The sequence below is a fragment of the Equus asinus genome, chromosome 5 (genome assembly GCF_041296235.1).
Source record: "Equus asinus isolate D_3611 breed Donkey chromosome 5, EquAss-T2T_v2, whole genome shotgun sequence".
In the NCBI taxonomy this organism is placed as follows: Eukaryota; Metazoa; Chordata; class Mammalia; order Perissodactyla; family Equidae; genus Equus; species Equus asinus.
In genome coordinates this window covers 106,242,206-106,267,279 of record NC_091794.1, presented here as the reverse complement: position 1 = coordinate 106,267,279, position 25,074 = coordinate 106,242,206, and the positions used below count along the sequence as shown (strand labels likewise).

The 25,074-nt window shown below is 37.3% G+C and overlaps 1 protein-coding gene across 30 annotated transcripts in view; it reads left to right on the top strand.

Moving 5' to 3' along the window:
• KIF1B (kinesin family member 1B) overlaps positions 1–25,074 on the top strand; it is a 135,021-nt gene that overhangs the window by 46,029 nt on the left and 63,918 nt on the right. For 9 of the 30 annotated variants that reach the window (XM_070511128.1, XM_070511127.1, XM_070511126.1 and 6 more), the window contains exons 9-20: positions 30–95; positions 4,552–4,627; positions 5,622–5,700; positions 6,478–6,620; positions 10,551–10,684; positions 17,398–17,477; positions 18,785–18,860; positions 22,164–22,243; positions 22,754–22,860; positions 23,674–23,757; positions 24,219–24,399; positions 24,525–24,597. In XM_070511128.1, the coding sequence (XP_070367229.1) occupies positions 30–95; positions 4,552–4,627; positions 5,622–5,700; positions 6,478–6,620; positions 10,551–10,684; positions 17,398–17,477; positions 18,785–18,860; positions 22,164–22,243; positions 22,754–22,860; positions 23,674–23,757; positions 24,219–24,399; positions 24,525–24,597 (1,179 nt within the window). Of the gene's footprint in view, positions 1–29; positions 96–809; positions 828–4,551; positions 4,628–5,621; positions 5,701–6,477; positions 6,621–7,578; positions 7,621–10,472; positions 10,685–17,397; positions 17,478–18,784; positions 18,861–22,163; positions 22,244–22,753; positions 22,861–23,673; positions 23,758–24,218; positions 24,400–24,524; positions 24,598–25,074 lie in introns of all 30 variants that reach the window. The other 21 variants (XM_070511120.1, XM_070511119.1, XM_070511118.1 and 18 more) reach the window with 5 other exon arrangements.

The following is a 25,074-nucleotide window of genomic DNA, read 5'->3' as shown; positions in this document are numbered from 1 at the left end:
AATTCTTTCATGTTTGTTATTGATTTCAGGAAGGAGCAAATATTAATAAGTCTCTTACAACTCTGGGAAAAGTCATTTCAGCCTTGGCAGAGGTGGTAAGTGTTGTACTTAATTGTAAGGGAAAATTTGTTCAGCAAATGTACTTGATGATATTTTATGATTGTTTATGAAGGCTGTCCTTTTTTGGCCCTTTTATGTAATCTTGCCTTTCTCCTTTTAGAAAGTTTTTCAGATAAGATACTAGGTATAACATACTTTGATTTTGTACTGAAAGTAAAATAGATTAAGGAGAATGAAAGTAAATAGAGAGCTGTAAAGGCTAGTAAAAACTAGGTCTTTACAAAGACGTAAGTTTTGACTATTTTTTGAGCCTTATTTCATATCTCTGATAAAAACCTAGTGTATTTATTACATATTCTTTTCCTGTACAATCTTTTCTAAGTAGGCTGCAGTGCCTTTTGGAGCATTTTGAGCAGTTTGCCTTGATGAATGCTGTTGATTTGGGGGCCAATAATATATATTTTTTAAGTAGTTTTATTCTTTCCTGTTTCTTAACAGTAGAACACTAAAGCTGAAACAATTTTTGCGTAAGGGGCTTCATTATTTAGGTTAGAAGCTAAGGAAGCATTAGTCGTTGTGTGCTCTAATTTAGTTTAGTACCTTGTTTGAATCCCTAAAAAGAAGGAAATGCCTTCTTGCTTATTGGTGAGAAGTCATATTCAATTTATGACTTAAAATTTAAACAAAGTAGTTTCTATTTGGAGGCTTATCCTGTGTTCTCCTTCTCTCTTTTATGCTTTCATCTGCAGGATAACTGCACCAGCAAGGTACGGTGGGGTTGGTAGAAATGAACCAGCTGTAGAATCAATTGCGATGATTTTAAATCCCCAGCAGGATGTATTGAGGCCTAAGTAGAAATGGAACCTTCAAAAAACTTTTTGTTATTTGTTTTCTGGCTCTGGAATTTAAAATTGCTGTTTAGGGTGACCATGAATCATGAGACTTCACACCAAAATTAATTTAGGGAACATGATGTGCTTTCGGGAAGGAATTCAGAATAAAGGAACAAGAGAGAAATTTGAGGAAGCTTCTGCATTGTGTTTTCTTACGATGTTTCTCCTAGTGATCTATAGGACTGTCACTTGAAGAAGTCTCCTGTAAACCTCTAGAAAGGGCGACAAAAGAAATTTCTTAAGGGTAGCATTGTAAAACACACCTGGCTTCTTGAAATTATTAGTATGTTTTTCTTAAACCTCTTTGTATTATCTTTACTTGTTTCCTACCATGAAAAGTCATGGATTATTTAAATTGTTAAAAAAAAATTTTTCTAATCTTTGGTTTTACATATAGTGAACGCTGCAGAATTAAGTTAAACATCTAATTGTGTCTAGAAAACATATTATTTGCATCCTTTTTAGTCCAAATATAGTAGTTTTTCTTTTCCTTATATTTCTGTACAGATGCTCTAAAATTTATTAGTGCTCTTTTGCATAAATAATAGAGCACTCAGCAGTTTATTCTGAATTACATGAGTAACATTGGAGATAGAGGCAGTATCTGCATTGAAATATTTTATACTTACATTTTAAAATATATAGATTTCTTTATTCCCTGCTTCTCAAAAATAATTTAATAAAAAGTAATGCCCTTTTCTGTTTTTCTCTGCTTATTGGAAAAAGCTGCCTTAGATTCAAAAATCTATCTGCTATTTGATGTTGTACATGTGTGGATATTCTTCAAATATCTAATCTAGGTCCCAGAACCATGAAGACTATTAAAACTTAGTGATGAGAGTCGGCCTGGTAGTAGTGCAGCAGTTAAGTTCATACCTTCCGCTTTGGCGGCCCCAGGTTCAGCAGTTTGGCTCCCAGATGTGGACCCATGCAGGCTGTGGCAGGTGTCCCACATATAAAGTAGAGGAAGATGGGCATGGATGTTAGCGCAGGACCAGTCTTCCTCAGTAAAAAAAAAAAAAAAAAAGAAAGAAGAAAAGATTGGTGGCAGATGTTAGCTCAGGGCTAATCTTCCTCAAAACAACAACAATAGCAACAAAAATGAAAAATTTAGTGATCATTCTAACTTGTCTAGTTCATTTGCTCATCTGTTAACATTCATATCAGCCAAAGGGAAAGTTTACAAAGTATTTATCTGTATACTTCCTACATTGCTCTGTGCCACAATAATTTGCAAATGATATTTGATAATTGCTTTTGTAAAACCCAGTTTAATACTTTGCATCTGTCATAACAATTACAAATCAGAAATAAATTTTAGTTTTTATATGAAAAGCATAATTTTTGGTGAATTAAGATATATTGTTATTTCCACTAGGGAGGGAAACAGGATTGTTATCATCCACACTTAATAGTCTTTTTTTTTAGAGAAGTTAACATCTAAGTAAAGCTTTTTATGTAACTACTGAAGCACTTATTTTTAAAAAATTACAGATGTGAGAACAGGTGAGATTAATTTGTGTAAGAGAGCAAATAGAAAAGAAATGGCTAAAATTCTGGGATATTTTCAAGTAGAAAAGATGGAAGTTTTATTTATGCTTCTTCATTTAGATACTCCTTAAATTTACTCTAATTGACAAGAATGAAAATAGAACATTTTTGGCAAACTGACCTTGCTTATTTTCATAGTACTGTTTGCAGTCGTTGTAACTGGCAGCCTAAATCTTGCGGTGTTTTCAGTAAAAACTGTAGGTAATGTGGAGTATTTAGGTGCAGTAGAGAACTGGAAAGAGATGAACTGAGTCTTAGGCCTCAAGAACTTTGTGGTGGAATGAAAGTCCCACTAAGCTGTGAATGACTGAGAAGGTTAGTTCTCCCTAGAGGTCTGTGTAATTTAGAAAAGGAACCTGCTATGAGAAATGACTTTCTTTCTTTCTTTTTTTTTTTAAAGATTGGCACCTGAGCTAACAACTGTTGCCAATCTTCTTTCTTTTTTTGCTTTTTCTTCCCAAATCCCCCCAGTACATAGTTGTATATTTTAGTTGTGGGTCCTTCTAGTTGTGGCATGTGGGACGCCGCCTCAACATGGCCTGATGAGTGGTGCCATGTCCATGCCCAGGATCTGAACCGTGGAAACCGTTGGCTGCCGAAGCCGAGCGAGCGAGTGAACTTAACCGCTTGGCCACAGGGCCGGCCCCAGGAAATGACTTTCTAATTGGTGGAATGTGTCTGTGGGTGGAGTGAGATGAGATGGAGGGGACATTTTTGATAAGAGATGGAATTAAAGTGCCACTTGCCTACTTCCTTTCCTCCTCAACAAACCAGGAGTCAGCTACTTAGTACTCCTTTTCTGAATATCCATGCTTTGGAAGAAGTAGATCATCCTTAGATTAATTTAACCTCAGATTATACCAGGAATGGATTCTAAAACTACTGATTGCAGGGGAGATGTTTATCAGTGAACCTTAGCTTTCTCCTTAGTAGCTTCTTGAGTTATCATGACATAGTAGTCAGCCAGCAGATATTGGAGTAGCTATTATCTGCAAAGCATTTGCATTAAATTTTACTTTCAGAGGATATAATTTCCTCCATTTCAGCACTGGCTTTGCATTGGTGCGTTTTGCTTTATCCTGTGGTAATGAGGATTACAGAGAGCGACAAATAAACTCTTGATATATATAGAAAATTCATCTTTTGCAGTCTTTACAAATCTCCCCATTAGCAAATTACATCACTTTCTTAGACCTTTTCACTTTGAGTCCTAATGGTTGGATTTATTTGGGGCATAATTGCCTTTCAAAGAAACCAAATGTCTATTACTTTACAAGCGTTACTAGATACGCAGCAACCCACTTAATGATTTGAGGGTTGGCCAAATAAATTCATTAACTAAATGACTCGTACCTACATATCCAACCTGGAATGCACCACCTTCATATATTTGCCGCTCTGCAAAAGTAAAAATAATTCTTTGAGAATTGGGTATTAGATGATATTAAGGAATTCTTGATAATTTTAAGTGTGATAATGATCTTGTAGTTATGTTTTTTTTTTAAAAAGTCCTTCTCTGTTCGAGATATGTACCTGAAGCATTTATAGGTGAAATGTTGGATTTGCTTTAAAACATTACCAGCTCTAGAAGACGTGATATAGACAGGATATTAGATAATAGTATTGTATCAAAGAGAATGTTTTTATTTGCTGTAGTGTTTAGCGGTAAAAGGATATAGTGTCGGCAGTTTACTCCAAAATGATTCAGGAAGAAAAACTGTAGCAAAGTGTTTGAGGGATAATTGAAACCTAATTGGCAAAATATTGATAATGGTTGAAGCTGCATGATGGATATATGTTAGCTTATTATACTACTCTCTAAACTGTTATATATGTTATACCTTCTTCAAAATAAAATATAAAAATAAAAATTTTCTTTATTGCGTGAGTTTTGGTTATTTTGAAGAATTGAAGCTGTGAGTGTTAAATTTCAACAGTGATGGAGTTCTACTGTAATTTAATTTACTTGGGAATTTTAGACCGACTTGCCTTTTATGTGAATTATTCCTCCCTAATAACGCTAAGGCCATTTCTTTCTGTTTAATAGAGTAAGAAGAAGAAGAAAACTGATTTTATTCCCTACAGGGATTCTGTACTTACTTGGCTCCTTCGAGAAAATCTAGGTACGTTAACACTGGTGTGTAGTTATCTTTTTAAAGCTGTTTACTGATTGTCTTTTGTGGTTAATTGTCCTATGTGTCTGTTTTGGAGAAGAAGAATCTCTAGATATCCATGTTACTAGTACTTGAGTGCTTCTTCCTTCTTTTCATTTTTACTCTTGATTTAAGCTGGTTGGATTTGCTTACTTTTAAATCAAGGTTTTCTCCCATATCTGTTGACTTTAGGACATGAACTGTGTCTTCCTGACCACGCACCTTCTTCAAATTATTTCTCCTTCTTCCTCTTTGAAAACTCCGTGCTCCTTTGAGGTGCAGATGATCAAATATTACCAGCCCTTAGTCTTTTTTGCTGATGTTTTCGGACCTTCCCATCACTGCCTTTCATTCACTGTTCTTTTAGTCCCTTTCCCTCCTTCTCATCAAGAAGGAGGTAGTGATCAACTGTGTCAAATGTTGCTGATAGAAGGAAGAGGCTGAGAATGACTTGTTGGACTGTTTACATCACCAGTGATTTTCACATCACTGAGAGCAGCTTTGATGGAGTGACTGAGTTCTTTTTTTTTTTTTTAAGATTTTATTTTTCCTTTTGACCCAAAGCCCCCCGGTACATAGTTGTGTATTTTTAGGTTGTGGGTCCTTCTAGTTGTGGCATGTGGGATGCCGGTTCAGCATGGCTTGATGAGCGGTGCCATGTCCCTGCCCAGGATTCAAACTGGTGAAACCTGGGTCGCTGAAGCAGAGCACGCAAACTTAATCCTTCGGCCCCCGGGCCGGCCCCTGGCTGAGTTCTTAATTGGAGTGAGAAGCGAGAAGCTGGACGGAGTAAATCCAGACACCAACATTTGAGTGTAACAGCACTTAGCATGGAGACATTCAAGAAATTTGTTGACTTTTTGTTAAATCTTAGGATCTGAGATCGTGCTGATTTGACGTATTCACTAAAATTCTTCTTTCTAAGATGAGTATGATCTGAGATAATCATGATTTATCTTTTTAGGTGGCAATTCTCGGACTGCAATGGTTGCTGCTCTGAGCCCAGCAGATATCAACTATGATGAAACTTTAAGCACTCTGAGGTACTCCAATTTAGTCCCAATAGCTAAATAGAACATAGTGCCACCACAAGTAATTTTTTATGACTTGGATGCCATGGATTTTCTTTGGCTGTATCAGTAGTCATTTGTGTAAGTAGTGTTCCATTCCTCTCATAACAATGAGAATGTGAGGAAGAAAGGATTTTTATTATAATACAGTTTACCTCTTTATGGTGTTCAGTTTCGTTGGGAAAGGCAGGAACTTTTTCATAGGAAAGGTATTAAAAATCCCCAAGTGAGGTGTTTGGATAACTTTTAGATATTAGTGAAAGTTTTCTTATAATGCTCATTTCTATAAAAAGAAGTGTTCCCTTGTGGTGTTTGTCATTATAGAAATGCTGAATTCATAAGAAGTAATACAATTATGAGTATATGTAGCATAAAAAAATTATTGGCAGGCTGTTTTCTAATAGGATATTTCTATATATGAATAGGTTCCATTACTTTAGTCCAGAACTCCATACTCTTCTCCCATTGAAGACACTTTTGATATAATGGAAGGAATGCTATATAGTCTGACAAATTAGTTTTGAGTCCTCTCTGGTATTTATTTCCTTTATGATCTTGGATAAATTACTTAAGTTTATTTGAGCCTTTTTTCCATCCTTTATAAGGTACTGTAAAGCTTTCTGCAAACGTATTAAAGTCTCATAAAATATGTAAATGCTCAAGCAGTTTGTTTTAGAAATAATGGTATGTTACTTATGAAAAGGAGAGCATCTGAGGAATGGCAACAATGAATTTTCTTTTTGGGTCTAGATATGCAGATCGTGCAAAACAAATTAAATGCAATGCTGTTATCAATGAGGACCCCAATGCCAAACTGGTTCGTGAATTAAAGGAGGAGGTGACACGGCTGAAGGACCTTCTTCGTGCTCAAGGGCTAGGAGATATTATTGATAGTAAGTAAATTAAGGATCAGCACAAAATCTAAACGTTTCTTCTTCAGAGTTCTTACATTTAAACTTAGATTTAAGGAACTTGATTAAGCTAGATGGTAGAAAAAAGGGTTTTTTGTTTTTTATTTTTTCTTCTTAAAAAACCCAATGAAAATGATCTCAGAATTCCTTTATGTAGTATGTACCAGGCTATCCATTTGAACTCATGAAATTAGTTTTTAAAACGTGAATATTCCGCTACTTGTGTTTCTGTTAGATTTCTCTTTTAGATCAGCAATAAAGTTTATTTGGAAGTTAAGCTTATTCTCATTGAGAAATTAATCACTTCATAAATATGTTACATGAAATTTTTGTTTTTCTGTTGTGAGTTTCTCTGGATTAATGTAGTAGCAGTAATATATGTATAAGAAACCCACCATTTCAGTCTCCTTTCAGATCAGATATACCTTTCATTGATATCTTTCCCCTCCTGCAAATTGATTAAATGTTCCCCACCCCACTCCCTATGAATATATGAAGGGGAAGATCTCTACTTCCTTATCAAGTTCAAGAATTAGACTTCCAGAGAGTATTGTTTTACAGTCTTATCTCAAAATGAGTATTTTTTTAACCTTAGTGATCTGCCTATGTAATGTCTAATCAGAAGTTCTGTTAAGTGAGTTAACTAGATTATTCAGGTAGAATAGTACGTGGGTTTATTTTAAAAGCATATTTTTGTTTTTTGAGTGTAAAATTGATGTATTGTTTGGAATTCTAATAAGATTTTCAAGGCTTCTTTTAGTTTAGTTCTTCTTACTGGTGGGCATCTAAATTTAGATGAATACAGTTTGTAAAATGATACTATATTCTAAGTTTATTTTTTCATTTTCCCAAATGCCAAATACTGTTCTCTTCCCTCTCTGTGTCACTACTGAACCTGAACTTTGATCCTTCTTGTATTTTCCCTCCTGCTTACCTTCAGTTGATCCATTGATCGATGATTACTCTGGAAGTGGAGGCAAATGTGTGTATTTCATGTATTGGTTATTCCAAGTACTCTGACTTGCTAATCTGCCTCTGCTGGATCAGCCTTAAAATGAGCTTTGCATGCCAGCAATCCTAACAGGGAAATCCCAGACAGAGCGTACTGTAGATTCAGAAATGATCCTGTTTTTGCCCTTCTTCATTTAGCAAAGCAGTCTTCACTGAATTTCAGTCTGTGGCTTGAATAAAATCAAGAGGCTTAAGAGTCTCTTGTTTCTGCTTTTCAGTTTTTCCAGTTATGTGATTAAACTGAATACAAAATCTTAGATGGTGATAGTGATGTCAGCAGCTCATATTTACTGTGTTTATAATGTGCTAAGCTCTGTTCTAGGTACCTTAAATATATTATCCCATTAATCCTGTTAATGACTGAAAAAGTTTCATTATGCCTATTTTACCAGTGAGGACACTGCTGCCTGGAGTGGTTAGTTTGCTGCTGAGCTCCCGTGGTTTTTATGTGTTCAGATTGGGTAGTGTAACTCAGAGCACTAGCTTTTAATCATTATTACACCTTTTTTGGCCTCTTGAGATCCTTCAGGATGTCAATATTTAATAGAAAAATCCTTTTTAACTAGTTATGTAATTCTGAGCTTTAGTGTATATATAATTAAAAACAATCACGTCCAGTTGGCCAAACTCGCCATGATTGAGTAGCTCTGCATGTTGGGTTAGCACTCACCTGTGGTTATGCTAAGTTAGTTTCCTCCATATCTTGGGCCTCAGCTTACTTGATGGTTAGGTTAACACTTTTTTTTCCTCTTCATGAATTACAAATTAAATTTTAAAAACTTGAATGTCTAGAATTTGTGCTTGAAATGAGGACATTCTTTAGAGGATCACACCTCATTGTTTTCTCTGTATAGATCATTAAGTTGTGAGGAAATAATTTCTTACCTTTTAAGATAATTCATCAAGGAATTGTTATCTTAGAAGAAATGAAGAATCTTGATATTTTTAGGGGGGTAACTTTTAGATTTTTTTTTCTTTTTATTCAGTTCATAGTTTACATTGATGTGAGATTTCAGTTGTACATAATTTCTAAGTTTTAAATTTTTATTGGTTTGTTTATTTAGGAGGCTTGATAGACAGGAAATGCATAGGAGGAACTACATGTAGCCCTGGCCGCTGTGATGAGGTTAGGCCTTGAAGACGCTATAATGTTCCAACACAGAGTGACTCTTGGACTGGAACAGCTCTGTCTGAGATTTCCAAAGCTGACCAATACTGGTGTGGAAAAGACACCGTCTTGTTCTTGCTTTTGTGCTCCAGGTGGTGTTGCTGCCAGCTTGTTGTCCTGCTCTTTTCTGAGCAGTTGTGGAATCTCCTGAAAAGCTCTGCATGACTAAGTTTTAATTCTGCATCCGTGCAGGAAAGCAGCCCTGACTACTTCTGAATTTCTGTTTTATCTACTACTCTTAATTCTTTTTAGGGCTTGCATGTGTCCCATTGGACCTTCTAAGCTCCGTCCATTCTACTCTTTCTTACCTTGCTGCCATCACCTGATGGCCAATTTTTTGCTCCAGTTTCTGTCGTCCTTTTAAAACTTGCTTGTTTTCCTCTGTTCTATATTTGCAGATGGTGGTTTTCAAACTGTCTTGAAGCAACCACTGGTTTTTAAGGGGCTTCAAGAACTGACTTTGATTAAGTAGAGATGAGTAAACCCAGAGAGAGCTAATAATATTTTTTCTGCCTCTTTGTGTTGACTCGCATTGTATCCTTTAAGGAAAAGTTACTTAGTTTTGATATGAATTTTAAGCAAGGTAGATTTTCTCAAATTTAAAATGAACTAATTTTAAAATAGGAATGCACCGATACCTATGGTGATCCTTTGGTGTTTGTTTGAGGAGGACTAAGGAAGGAAAGTACAAATAGTGAATTAATGAATTTTGTTTTTTGTGGCTCTTTATACCAAAACTAGGTTTAAAAGCAAAATTTACAGTTCTATTAAAGACCTTAGTAATGGAAGTATGTCCCTAAAACTTGAATTTCATACTAGGAACTTGGCTTACCAATGACTCATGGTCATACTGTTAGGCAAAGCAAGAGCCTTACTTAAATTAGCAAGTAATCAGCCTTAATTTTTGCTTGCTCTAATAAGTGAATGTAAACTACACCAAATTCGTTAATTTGCTGACTCTTCTTGCCTTTTGAGGCAATCAGTCGGCCCTGAGTTCTTAACCAGGACTTACACAAAATTCCTGTCATTTCTACAGTTACCTCTCCTTTTTTAAAAGGCATATTTAAAAATATTTGATTAGCATGTTGAAATGTTGCTATACGAAGGACAGCACTACTAAGTGCTCAGATTTTTGTTCCAACTATAGAATTTTCTTGGGAATTTTTGCTTGGGAATTTGGGAATGCCATAAAACACTGGGCTAGGCTGATATATATTATTATTGATAAATAAATGATCATCTTTTTCCCTTAACTGTTAGAAACTACTGGGATTTAAGAGTTGTGTAAAACTAAGACATTGTAGATTTGGAGCCACAGAAGGAACAATAGCATGGCTGTTTAGGGAGACTGCCTAAGGAGTAACCTTTCAGGTTCTGGTTACCCTCCACCAGATACAACATTAGCCCACACTGGAACTGTTTAGTTTCTAAATTCAGAAGTGGTTCTTAACCTCTAGATACCAGTATTAAAGACAGACATGTTTTAGAACTGCCATCTAGAACAATTATAATTTGCCTTTGTATTATAACGTGTCTTTGTCTTGGCGCTTTAATACTGTCCTTTCTTACACTGGTGTTCCTTCCTGTCTTTTTTCTTCCTCTGCTCCTTTCCCTCCTTTCCACTTTTTCTGCTTTCCCTTCTTTCTGTCTCCCAGATCTGAAAGATTTTCAGAACAATAAGCATAGGTACTTGCTAGCCTCTGAGAATCAACGCCCTGGCAATTTTTCCACAGCATCCATGGGGTCCCTTACTTCATCTCCATCTTCCTGCTCACTCAATAGTCAAGTGGGCTTAACATCTGTGACCAGTATTCAGGAGAGGATCATGTCTACACCTGGAGGAGAGGAAGCCATCGAACGTCTAAAGGTAACTAAAACTTCAGACTGAATGAGAAGTATTCTGTGTAGCTCCACAAGGCAGAATTAGGACTGATAATTACTGAGAATTTGATTCAGCACATAGAAGAACTTTCTAACTCTTACAGGTGTCCTGAAAATGCAGTTTGCTGCTTTCTAAGATAATTAATTTCTTTTCACCAGAATGCTTGAGTCTGATATGGCCAGGCAGAGATGGGAGAAATGCATGGGCAGATCATAGGTTGGCCATGTAAAGTAACTGATAAGTAGGTACTTTAATTCTGAGTTAGTTTATAAGTCACAGTGAAATTGTTTCACTAGAAATTTAGTTGGAAACTGATTAATTCGTTGGAAACACCTGGTTTCATTTGAAGACGAAATTTACATAGAGCCATGCTTCTGTTAGTAAAATAAATATACAATCAAAAGAAAGTTTGAACTTTCTGTATCAGAGAAAGAGCAGCTGTAACAGATTTATTCAGAGACACGTGAAAGGATACCTTCTGGAAGTTCATAGAAAGCCTTGCAACCCTGTGATCACTGCTGTGGAAGAGCTCCCTCTTCCTGTGCTGGTGCACTTGGTGTCACGGGCCTTAGTGCTGTGTGCTTGAATCTTAGATGTGCAGGTCACCTGCCATGGTGCCCAGGTTTGCTTTTCCAGCCTGTTGCTGGCTCTGTCAGGTACTTTTTTGTCTCTCTCAGTGAGCATAAAAGTTAGGAACAGCAAAGCCCTCTGACTCAGAGGTTCTTCCTCTCCCCTCAGTGACTACAGTGAGAGCAGACACTTCTCACCTGGGGTGCTATCCATCAAATCACTGTGACAGCAGCACAGATGCTTTTTTTTTTTCCTGCTTGTCACCTTGATCCATACGTTTTGGCCTTTGTTTTCAGGAGTGCCAGGGTAGGAAAAGCGAGGAGGGCAGAGAGACTTTTTGAGGAGCTGGGAAGTTGGGAGGAGTCTGTAGCTGACAGTCCTCTTCATGTTGCAGTCAGTGTTCTGCATGGTGCTGCTCGTGCAAGGACCGGTGACAACAGTGACCAACTGAACAGTTAAGGACTGAAAGGTTTGCTGAGCCTTTCACCACTAAAAGGGGATTAGCTTGATAATTGAAGAAGGCAGATACTTTCTTTTTGGTTTTCAAATGAGGCTGAAAAAGATTTTATGTGAAAAATGGGCTTCTGCTTCGTAATCAGCCTACCTTTTCCCTTGGCATTTTACTCACTTCTAAAATAAGGTGCTTTGGAAACTAAAGTAATGATCTTGTGTCTTCCCTCAGAACATGTTAATAGAAAGCGGGTGAAGTTTTGAATACCTGGCAAGGGGAGAGAGGGAGTGAGAAATCTTTTCATTAAATGTTGCAAATTGAAGGGTGATTTCTGCTGTTGTAAAATTGACATTGAAATGTTAATAAAGACATTAGTGAAGCCCTCTGAAGGAAGGCTTTGTTCATGTATTTTATTACAATAGGCATCAGTGACCAAGTTGCTGTGCAGGATTCTATTCAGGTCAGTGGGGGAAATGTAGGGGTTCTGTGGTAAGGGAAAGTGAAATCTCTCACTTACTATTTAATGTAAAATGTTCTTTTTCTTTGGGGATTTTGAATCTTATTTGCTTATTAAAGTCTTAGTGTAAAAATTAGATTACATTTTCCTTTAATGTACATCGTGGTGTAAAAGAAAAAAATTATCAATTGCCAAGTGGGACTAACTGCAAATAACGTTGAATGTTAGGAGTCAAGACATTAACCAGATCTCGAAGAATTAGGTCGCTCAGTGTCTTCCAAATAGTTTCTAGGGAATAACACTGCCATTATTCAGGGATCCCTCCTCCCAAACTCCCTACTTCCCACCCAAAACAAAATAAAACTACGTTACTTTCATCAGAAAATAAATTTCTCTGTTTTAATTCTCCTTTTAGCCAATAAGTGAAACCTTCCATTTTCCCTGTTTTAGAAAATAGCTTCTTTATGGTTTTGCAGTCAATCTTGAGTTTTTAATACAGCGTGGTAGGTCACCAAAGCATAAGCGTCTTAGTTCTGCTCTATTTTGTGAATGGTGAGAATTCCATTCTAGCAGACCTGCATTTTAATGCTGCAGGCAGATAACATCATACATCCACAGTGCAAGGCAGTGGTTGTAGGGTAGAAATGCTTCAGAATTTCTCATTTTTGGACTATTTCATTGCTGAGTGTGAAGGAGCTCTGTTCCTAAGACAAGCCATTGCTAGAGAAAAATACTGTAATGGACGACAGTAATAGAGGAGGTTGATTCATTTTTCTAATTTTTTGTTTCCCTTTGCTTCTCTTTATTTTTGACTTTAAAGAAATTATCAGTTGGTAGAATACTTTTACACAGGGTGTTGCTACTGCTTTGTTCATTGAATAGCCTATTTTCGTATGGAAGAGACCCATGTTTACCCCATCATAAATATCTTGAGCCCTCCGTAAACCTCTCCAGCAAGAGAGTGAAATGTAATTGCTTTCAGTTTTTAGTCACAACTCAAACTGTGTTGAACTGTATGTATCCTTGATATGGATTCCTATTCAGTAAGGTTTTAAATATGTAGCTACAGCTACTGTGTGGTAGCTCTGGTGTTTGTTTATTAGTCTGGCATCAGAGTCAGTACCATGAGTACCATTGCTTAGGCTTAGACTATAAATATCCACTACAGAAGCATGCAAGGGCAAATGCTGTGCTAGGCAGCCTGAGGGCCCCACACTTGGAAGTCACTTATGAAACATGCTGTGTTCAGTACAGTAAAACCTTGGCTATCTGATAGGTTCAAGGAATGTTCCATGTAGTAAGCCTTTAAACTTTTAAATATCACAATTTAAACTGTAATTTTTTTCATGGAAATATTTCTGTCTTGTTCTGTGCCTTTTTCTGCTATCTTAACTGAGTCATGATGAAAAGATTAAATTGTGTTTGGCCATATGAACATAATTATTAACCAGTGCTCTACAAATAGCTAGACGTATATGATATGAGACCAAAATTGAATGATACCTCAGCCCAACATTCCTTGGAGCTTCAAATAAAGTTACTGATGTCACTGTGTTTTTTGGAATTCTTTTATATGTAGTACCTCTAGGAAGGAAGGACCCTTAAAGATTATCTTGACTCCTCGTTTCTGAAGTGTGAATCCCAATTTCAATTTAATCTTAGATTAGGCCTCTAGAATGGGTTATAGGCAGCTCTGGACACCAGTGTGCCAGGCCTGCCTGCAGAGTGAGTTGGTGACTCAGAGACTGAAAGCTATCTTCATATTGGCATTTTTATTTTGTTTATACTAAGTTTGTTATTCATATTTGAAGAAAGAGTATCCTTCACTTTTTCTTAATTTATGGTGAGCTGTTTTGTTCAATATTTTCTTGAAAGACTATCAATTCTGCCTTACTTGAAGAAAAAAACGCTAAGAGTCAGGAAACCCAATTCTAGACCTGGCTCAGGGAGTGGTGTGGCCTTGGGTTAATCACTTAGCTTCTCTGGTCCTCAGTTTCTTTATCTCTGGGTTCGGGAATAAATGGCTTTTTCCAACACTGAAATTTTGTTATGACACTCAATATCATTTTCTCTAACCTTTCTTCAGAGTTTTTAAAAATAGCTTAAAGACAACATAAAAATTGCACCTTGAAGCTATAATGAAAAATAAAAATAGTACCTTACTAGCTTAATAAATCTCTTTTCTACAAAGAGATCTTGTTCTGATTTATCTTCCAGGTAGTAAATAAAATTAGAGAGGTCACATTAGAGCTGACAGCAAAATGGTAAGAAGATTCCTAGACAGTAACTTTTCTTCCTTGGGCTGAGTTTACAGTTGCTACAAAATAGGATAGCTTTAACACAGCCAGATAAACCTTTGTTCTGACATGATGTTTTTCTGAAGATTAACCAGGGGAAAAAATATTTTAAGTATCTGTGGGTCAATTTGTATTCCATAATCAATATCACTGGCTTATGGGCTACACTCTGTATAATGAGCACCAGTCTAGGTGCTCTGGTTTGGTCAGGGGCGTCCTGTTGTTTCCTTCCTTTGTTTTTGAAGTTGTTACTTTGAGATCGTAAAGGTTTCTACCCAGCTGTCTTTAATAAGCCTTAGTATCATATAGGTTATGGTGTCATAACCTATGGTGTACTTGTCCTTTTACTGTCGTTTGCAGAAGCATTTAATGCTACTCTGTTAGAGTTGGTGAATAGCCTTTGTGGTGCTTTATAAATAACACTATTGATCACTTGGTACCTGGTACATTTCCTTTCCTGGCTGTCTCACTGTTTGCTGGAGTTGTATGGGTTTTTCTTGGTGCTGGCCCTCTAGCATGGTGTGTTGTTTCCTTACGTAGCTTTGGGGTGGCACATGCACTTCATGTTAATCATTACTATTGGAGGCCTGTGTAAAGATGCCATTCAGGTGGCTATTTTAGTCTTTCAGCCTGTGTGTGTGTTTGGAGGGTTAATGAGAGCCAAGTTAGCTGGTTTTTATCTCTTTTCCCTCCACCCTCCTCACCCCTGCTGCAGACTTGTTCTACCTTCTCCCAGTTTGTAACCACGTCTTTTCTTTTCTGAAAGAGTACCTCCTATGTGGCCCCCTTTATATTGACTTTACTGATGCCCATGCTATTTCTAACTTTTATCAGTTTTGCTCTTTGCCTAGCTTAGCTAGTTGTTGTTCTTTCTTCTTTATCATCCTCCTCCTCATCATCATTGTACTCTCCTGTTTGTTTCTCCTGACTCCCGTACTCCTTTGCTTTTGCAGCTGCTGCCTTGAGTCTTTACTTTTAGCTTTTTTATATGCTCCCGTGTCTCGTTCTGAAAACCAAATACCAGCAGACATCTACCTTAGGGTTTTATTGTATTACATGTTCCCAGTTGCTTTCTATGTAGACAGTGATGTTTTGGGATCCCAGACGCGTCTTATAATAGCCTGTTAAATGATAAGAGTTTTCATCCTCAGTCACTACCACTACTATTGTCACTTTTACTATCTCACCATCATCATTATCTGACTTTCTAATTTTGTCTCCCTGGCTAGCATTTTCCCCTGCTTTTTGCATATGTTCATCCCTCTTTTTGGTACTCCTCCTCCCTCCGTTTTTCACCTGGTCAGTTCCTCCTTGTCCTTCGTTCATTAGTATCACTCAGCACTGATTCACCCCCCTTCTAACGACCTGTGAATACTTCAGTTTTAGCACTTGGCACACTGTTCTGTTGTTTTCCCCTACCATACCTGCTCACAATCTTCAAATATTCTGCTGTAGCCACACTCTTGTTCCTGGAAAACTCCAGGCATTTCCCACCTATTCCCTCACATACCCGTGTGGCAGCTCTTGCGTTTCCTTGTCTCTGCTCACATAGAAGCTTGTCAGTGAGCCCTGTCCTGACAACCCTGCTCCAAATTGCTCTCTCCCCTCCCTTTCCCCCACCGTTCTTTCTCTCCCTGGCTTTATTTTTCTCCAAAGCGCTTATTGCTGTCTGACATACTGTATACTTGACTTACTGATTAAAATTGATTGGTTGTCTCAGTCTCTTTACTAGAATGTAAGTCTCTTGAAGGTAGGAATTTTGATCCCTGCTGTATCTCTAGTTGCCGAGAACAGGGCTTGGCATATAATGGGGTTATATATAATTATTGAATGGATGAATCATCAATTACTTTTCTCTCTGCCTAGTACACAGTAAGCTCCTTGAGAGCAGGAAACATGTTTTAGTTCTTATATTTCTGGCATACAGTAAACACTCAGCAAGAGACTAGGAAATGGTTACTTCAGTAGCTATATTCCTTCCAATGAGGTTAGTACTAAACCTTTCTATATTGCATGTTGGGATGTGTTCAGGAGGGCATTGTGTCGTAGGAGAGGAAAGATATCTTTCCTTCTACTCTTCTAGGTTCTTGGCTGGGGCCCCTGTAACAAAAGGCAGATTAATAAAAGAAAAGCATACAAATTTATTTAAAAAAAATTTTAAGTGGCATAGGAGCCTTCATAAGGAAACGAAGACTCAAAGAAGTGTTAAGCCTGAGCATTTTTATGCTAAATTTGATGAAGAGTGAAAAGTCATAGGAAAGTGTGATAGGACAAAGGAGTATGAGCTAAGAGTAGTAAACTGGGGGAGACCTAGTGAGGCCTGTTTGTTCAGATTCCTCTTGACAATTGTCCCTTTTCCCTTTTCGGAGATAAGGATGCTCCTTTCCTCCAGGTATAGGGCCTAGGGCACCTCTCATGGGGGTCTTATGACCTGCTTCAGGAGGAGATCAGAGAGCCCTTCCTGCACCTGCCATTTCTCAGTTTACTTCGGCTTGAAATATTCAGTATGCCTTATTTTGGGAGAGCATGTTCTGAACCCCATCAGTGGTGAAATAATAGTGAAACAATGCAAGGAATACCTTTAGGGACTATTCTTTTGTGGAAGTGGCTGTCAGAAATAGTGCGTTGCATTTTGGGATATTAATTTTATCCGTCATTCTACACACACACATTCTCTCTCTCTCTCTCTTATTATTAAGTTATTTTTATTAGGAATTAAGAGAATTGATATATCTGGACTGATTTAGTGTTAGGCTTAGTCTTTATGATTTTTACTTTACATATTAAGAAAAGAAGAGTGTCATCATATTAGATTCTGCCTCATATCCTCAAAGGGCATCATCTGCTTCTTTCTATCCTTCCTAGAAATGGTATGTTAAATTATAAGACTCTTGTAACTTTAACTGTGGACTTCCTTCCTTAGGAATCTGAGAAGATCATTGCTGAGTTGAATGAAACCTGGGAAGAGAAGTTGCGTAAAACAGAGGCTATCAGAATGGAGAGGTCAGGAGGTTAAACTCTGGGGATGTTTCTAAATTTTCTAGGAAATTTGGATTTGTTTTTAGTAAGAAAAGATAAAATAGAAGTTAAAAACAAAGAACCTTTCCTCCCAAAACACAAAACAAAAAATAAATCCAGTTAGGGAATTATGGCCAGTTGAATTTACACTTTGAAGTGAAATTTCAATATTTAAATGTTCCCTAGGGAGTTGTGTGCTTAAATAGTTATCATACTACATATTGCTAGGGATGCATATAAAAATGGAAGATATTGAACGGTTTAGAGTTTTTAATTTACAAAAGGACTGCCTTTGATAAAGACCAAATAAAAAAAGCTGTTCTAACTATTGTCTCTCAGAGTTTTCTCTTCCAGAACCTCTTTGATAAGAGATGAAGTAGTTTGAGTTACAAGCTTTAAAATCCCTATTCTGTCTTAACCTTGTAGTTCTCTACCTTGAAGGTGAATATAACCCGAAATAATACTTCTGCTATTTGAATAAATATACATTTAAGAATGTCACTTCCTGGGGGCCAGCCCGGTGGGGTCTTGCTTAAGTTTGTGCTCTCTGCTTCAGTGACCCAGAGTTCTCAGGTTTGGATCCTAGGTTCAGATCTACACACTGCTCATTAAATCATGCCGTGGCAGCATCCCACATACCAAACAGAGGAAGACTGGCAACAGATGTTAGCTCAGGGCCAATCTTCCTCAACAACAACAACAACAACAACAACAACAACAAATTCAGTTTCCCAGAATATAAGGCAGAAGTGAGTTCTAATATACTGATACAGTAAATGTATTACTTAGAATTTTCTTATTTAGTATATAGAGATGTTAGAATTGCTGAATCAATATGATAGTAGACATGGGAATGTAACATTTGAGAAAATCACATTTATAGATAATACTCCATATATCAGAGTTACTTTCTGATTGCCGCCTTAGATTTTGAAGAAATTATTCCTTGAGTTGGATGTATAGTCTTAAGGAATACTCCTTTCTTCCTTTTTATATATTAGCAGACATATTATTTATGAATTATTGTCTGCCTCTGAAGTGAGATGAGACAAAGTTCATATTTGGGTGAATATAACTTTACCTAACATAGGAGCATAATTTATTTTGAATGTATTGTTTCTCTTAAAAGCAATTTTTCCTTAAGGATGGGATAAGCAGATTCATTTATATTCATATTACTGACTTTAAACATGGGCAGTTGTTTTTGCTTTGCATGCTTTATTTTCCAGTTTATATTAGACTGATTTGACATTTTGGTATTGGTATTCTGATAGGCTTGTTGTTTTTTCTAGAGAGGCCTTGTTGGCTGAGATGGGAGTCGCCATTCGGGAAGATGGAGGAACGCTGGGGGTTTTTTCACCTAAAAAGGTAGGAAAGAATGTTGTGAAACTCAACCAAACAGAAACACTCTTTTTTTTTTAAGGAAGATTAGCCCTGAGCTAACATCTGCTGCCAATCCTCCTCTTTTTGCTGAGGAAAACTGGCCCTGAGCTAACATCTGTGCCCATCTTCCTCCACTTTATATGTGGGACACCTACCACCTCATGGCTTGCCAAGCGGTGCCATGTCTGCACCCGGGATCCCAACTGATGAACCCCGGCCGCTGAAGCGGAACCTGCACACTTAACCACTGCACCACCAGGCAGGCCCCCAGAAACACTTTTTGTTTCATCTTAGTTACTGAGGTGCTTCATGTCTCTCAGGATTGGCCCCTCCTCTTCCCTTTTTTTTTTATCTTGAGACTTGGCTTAATTTCAGATATTTCTGACTTCATCTTATAGTACAAGGGGAGCCTATTTCCAAAATACCTGTCATGTTTATTGTTTACAAGATAAAACCCAAGGCAGTAAATCTGTATCTTTTTGTCATAGTGAGTACCTTTAATCATCTTCATTGTTGCTTTCTCTTAAATTCCCACCCTAACCTAGCATACCTTGCTTCAGTTTGGCTGCTCTTTCTGTGTAGATTTTCCCACAGATGCCAGCAACCCTGATTTGTAACTCTTTGGAAGCAATTTCAACTGTTCAGGTTTGTGTAGAAAAATACTGCTTCAGTTTGCTTCTGCAATTTGTGTTGTAGACCACCACTGAGTAAGGCAGTTCCTGTCTTCATCCTTCTAGCCTGCTCCCGTCTCAGTTAAAAAAAAAAAATGACTCCAGTAGTTACCTTCCTACTTACCTAGTTGTAGTTGTTCAGTAGTAGATACCTTTTAGCTAATTAGAATAGTAAGGTGTTTTTTTGTTTTTTTAACCAAGCTGCTCCTAAGTTATTGTTAGATGTTGGAACACTTATTTATGTGACAATAATAGAACACATGTATTTACATAGATGTACAAAATAAATATTTTATGCCAGTGATAAATGGTTCTTCATTTTAAATGATCTCAAATTGGCTGTTGGAGACTTAACACATCTTCCTGCAAGAGTGTGGTGATGGTCTCTCTCAGTCAGCATAGAATGAGTAGGGAGTTTTCATTGGTAATTTTGTTTTATGTGACATGAAATATTCCTGTGATTTTTGCTAGAATTCTTTTGGTTAGGTTTTTCTATCAAGGTCATGTAACTTTTTAAATAAATTCCAATGTGTTATTTTTAACAAAGTAGATTGATTTTTAAAGACATTTTAGTACGTATTGTAGAACTGGAATGATAACAGGAGTCTTTTATATGTTTATATTGCCAAAGATCAGTAATTTTCACAGCTTGATAGTTTTTCCTTCAGTAAGACATTATTTATACAGCTATATTACTTATAATTATAGAAATTTTAGCAGCTATAGGTTTGATAGAATTTAGATTGTGACTTTGCATATATCTAATGGTATTTTATAACATAACCTTTCAGTGTTAAGAACTGGGGAAAATTTTTATGTAGCAACTTATAAAAATATGGCATTTAACACAAATCGTAAATAACTTAAATAAGTGTTGTGGTATAGACAGCCAGAATTCCAAACTGAGGTCTCTGTTTCCATGGCATTTTCTTACTTTAATTTACCCATCTTGCTTTAACTTTCTAGACTTCCTCGGGGAAGGAGGGGATGCACCACTGACCACATCCGAATTCAGTTTTAGGGCTTGTTTCTGATGTGTTACCTCGATTGTGGTAATCATTGCACAATGTGTACATATTAAATTGACACATTGTACACCTTAAAAAAATCATTTTGTACAACCTAAATATATACAACTTTTATTTGTCAATCATACTTCAATAAAACTAAGGGGGAGATACTTTTAAGGGAAGAAAGAACCTATTTCTGAGATTAGTTTTTTATTAGGCCAGTGTCACGATGGGTTTTAAGGAATGCTGCCCACGCAGATCTTTGACTCTTTGAAACCAGCAAAGCTCTTAAACTAGAGGCAGATGCTAGTTGAGAAGATAGAGAGGTTTTTCTAATTTCTTTTTAATCATCTTTTGCAGTCTCTTTTCTTAACCCTCTCATCTGACTGTTGTTTCATTTTTCCACATTTGCTGGCACTATCTTGAGTAGATTTTGACCCCAAGACCATGTGACTTATTTTTGGATTCCAGTGGGGTATTTTCACCAAAGAAGGTTGGTTATTAAAAGATTTTAGAAATATTAGATGAAGAGGACTTTTACAAGATGTGTGTATTATTGAATGTCAGTAATTTAAATTTCTTCTTTAAGGTAAAGACTAATAAACTAAAGACAATAACTGAGACCATGGAAGAAGTGATAAAAATTAGAGAGGGAAATGACAGGGAGTGTATGGACATTTTTATGAAGTAAATGAAAAATTAAATATTTCTTGAGATTGTAGGGGTAGAAAAATAATTTCCCCTCTAACCTGAGTTCTTGGCTGAGACCCCTGTAATAAAAGACAGATTAACAGGAGAAAAACAAAGAGAAGTTTAACATCTATACCTCACGTTTACATGGGAGAGACCCAGGGAAAAATGAGTAACTCCCTCAGGTGGCTTAGAATTCTGGCTTAAATATCTTAATGGGGAAAGGGGAGGGAGGAGATAGGCCTCTCGAGGGAGAGTAAATGATCCCTAAAAATCATTTGAATGGGCCTTTAGAAGAATAAGTGGGAGGATTGATAGTTGTGACAACATTTGTAGGGGTGTGAAGTCGACTTTTGGTTTCCTCTCATGGGATAGTCATCCATCTTCCCTGGTTGATGAAACTCCTGGAGGAGATCTACAACAGTTTCACTCCTTTTGGACATCTGTCTTTAGGCAGATGAGGGGAGTTCAGAGAAAGCCTCTCCCTGCATGTGTTGCTTTTCAAGTGCCTTCAGCTCAAAATAATCAGTGTCAAAGTGGCATATTTTGGAGTGGCATATTCTGCTGCTCCTCACGATTTTGTCCAAATGTTTACAAAAATTATGATTAACTCACCCAAAGAATCATCCTGTCCTAATTTTTCTTTTGTGTTCTCCATGCTTTGACCTTTTCAGGAGTTGGATCTTGCTCTTTATCCCAGAACTTATGTTTTTAAATGGAGTGCATTAGTGCAGTTTGGGGAGGTCTGTGGAGAGTGTTTTCTGTTTGTTATGAACTTGCAACTAGGAATCAAAGAAGTCCCTCTTCTAGGCACTGTGGGTAATCTAAGAAGCCGTCAGCCTCCTGTAGGTCCCTGTTACTGTCACAGCCCTCTCAGTGGTGCTGGCTCATAATTGATAATCTGTAACCTTTTTCAGACCCCACATCTTGTTAACCTCAATGAGGACCCACTTATGTCCGAGTGCCTGCTTTATTACATCAAAGATGGAATTACAAGGTATGTTTGTTTCTTCTTTGGTCACTTAACGTTTTCTTTTCTCTTGGATGATTGAATAACTAAGGGGAAATTGTCTTTTGAAAAAATTTGTCGTAATAATTTGCTGTTTTTCCTGTCTGAAATAGTTACAAACCGTTCTCCCTACTCTGCCCAAATTATGTGTTTTAGCCTGCTGAAGCAGTTAACATGTAGTTTTTCTCTAAAAGATCCTATGTAAATTTTTTCCTTCTAACATGTTATATGAATTCGTTAGAGAGATTAGTTAACTCGTGTATTTTTATAATGCTGTGTGAGTTACATTGGTGTATCATTGCTCCTTGGTTTCTTATTCTGATGTAGGGAGGTTGATCATATATGAAAACGGAATTCGCATTTGAAAGCCTTTGTAAAAAAAAAAGGCGATACCTTTTTTGTACATACCAAAGAATATTCTTTGGGAGAAAGAGGTTCATTGTTTGTAGTGCTTTTTGTGTCTGAATTTCCCTGGGAAACGCTTTCCCTTGTGTTCAGGGTTGGCCAAGCAGATGCTGAGCGGCGCCAGGACATCGTGCTGAGTGGGGCTCACATTAAAGAAGAGCATTGTATCTTTCGGAGTGAGAGAAACAACAGTGGCGACGGTGAGAGTTCTTGGCTTAGCTTTTCCAATAATCTTTTTATTCTATATTATGAGAAATCCCCCAGACTTGGTATTCCCTGTCTCTTTCAGTGATACTTTCTTGTACAATCTAATATTTGAAAATGCAGAATTTCTTGTGCTGCTTATAAATGCAGGGACAGACATAGCTACTTTACATGAAAATAGCCTGGGCAAAAGAAGTCTTTTTGTTACTGCCAAGAACGGAGCAGGACATAGGCAATTAGGCTTGGTCTTGAATGTTAATTATTTAATAGACAAGTAAAAAGGGAACAAATATCCTGGCTAGTGAAAGATTTGAAGGACCTCTAGTCTTAACCCAGTAGAATTTATTTTTATCTAAAAGGGAAGGAAAAGTCAATCTTGATTTTTTGCCCAGGTTATTAACAATGACAAACTAATGGTATTTTTGTGTTATATAATTCATTCCTTCCTTAATCAAAATATTAGCCTTTGAGCTTAAGTTTCTGCTTGTTACCTACATGTTGTACTTAAATTTTCTGATGGTTTTCAGTTTTATAGCCTGAACTGTCAGATATCACCTAAACTAACATTTCCTGTCTTCTTCTGAGGTTTGTCAAATTCATTTAAATGTTTCTGTCTTAACCACAGCCCTAAATAGCCTCTTATATTGGAGTGGGTACTGGTACCCTAAAATGAATTATTATATAGATGCTCAGCCATTTGGTTGGTTGCAGGAATGTGTTCTAGTTGCCCTGAATCCTCATAGTCATCTGCTTTCTGTTATTTCACTCCACTGGTTTGTGATGCTAATATTAGTTTGCATTCCTCTTAGTTATCGTGACCCTAGAGCCTTGTGAACGCTCAGAAACCTACGTAAATGGCAAGAGAGTGGCCCAGCCTGTTCAGCTACGCTCAGGTGAGACTGAGAGAGGTTTGAAATCTTCAGCAAAGAACACTTGGCTTGTGTGAGCAGCTCTTTGATTTTTGACTCCTTGTTTAAAGGCTAAAGTGATAATCAGCATTAGGATTTATGTTCTTGTAAAACTCCAGAAGCTGTCTTTTTGCATTAGGGAAAGTGAGGTTGCTAACCTAGATACTATACATTTAAAAAATGGTTTCTTAACCCTGTTTCTTTTCTTTTTGTTTTTTTTCCTGCTTTTTCTCCCCAAGTCCCCCCGGTACATAGTTGTATATTGTAGTTGTGGGTCCTTCTAGTTGTGGCATGTGGGACACTGCCTCAGCATGGCCTGATGAGTGGTGCCGTGTCCACGCCCAGGATCCAAACCTGTGAAACCCTGGGCCGCCTAACTGGAGCACGCCAACTTCACCACTCGGCCCCAGGGCTGGCCCCTTAACCTTGTTTCTGTTTTATGCTAGGAAACCGTATCATCATGGGTAAAAACCATGTGTTTCGTTTTAACCATCCGGAGCAAGCACGGGCTGAGCGGGAGAAGACTCCTTCCGCTGAGACCCCCTCTGAGCCTGTGGACTGGACATTTGCCCAGAGAGAGCTTCTGGAAAAACAAGGAATTGATATGAAACAAGAGATGGAGAAAAGGTAATGTATAAATATGATGAGAGCCACATGACTGTCACTTCTTTTAAACATATAGTAGTATTCATGAAACAGCTCCGTGATGTCACAATTTATTCTTTCCTCTCTTGTTTTTCTTTTCCTTCTAGGCTACAGGAAATGGAGATTCTGTACAAAAAGGAGAAGGAAGAAGCAGATCTTCTCTTGGAGCAGCAGAGACTGGTAGGAGTCCATCTTGCATCCTCTGTTAGGAAAAGGGCAGCTTGGTCTCATATACCTTCCCTGTTCCACGGATGAGCACTCTCCCAAAATGCTTATCTAGCTCTCATTGATACCATTCACTATTCTTTCATTTCCTTAATGGAGAAGGAACTTACATCTCCTGGTAGCCTTAGCCTGAAAAACTGTCCATAAAGGTACTACTTTTGTGCCTTTTATGTCTTAAAGTCAAATCTTTACTTCTATCAAAACCAAGTGCTTCTTGAGGAAATAGTGGGAACTTTTTGGTAACCTTTGCCTCTTGATAGTGGTTTTTGAGTATGCATCAGTGGTGGTTCTTTTATAATAATAATTACTCTGAATATTGAGTTTGGTGGGTGTTTGCCTTGGTTTTGTTTCTGATCACCTGATAGTACTAATTCTCTGCTCTTGGGCTGACTTGGGGATTGTTCTTGTGCTGGACAGACTTTTTTTTTTTTA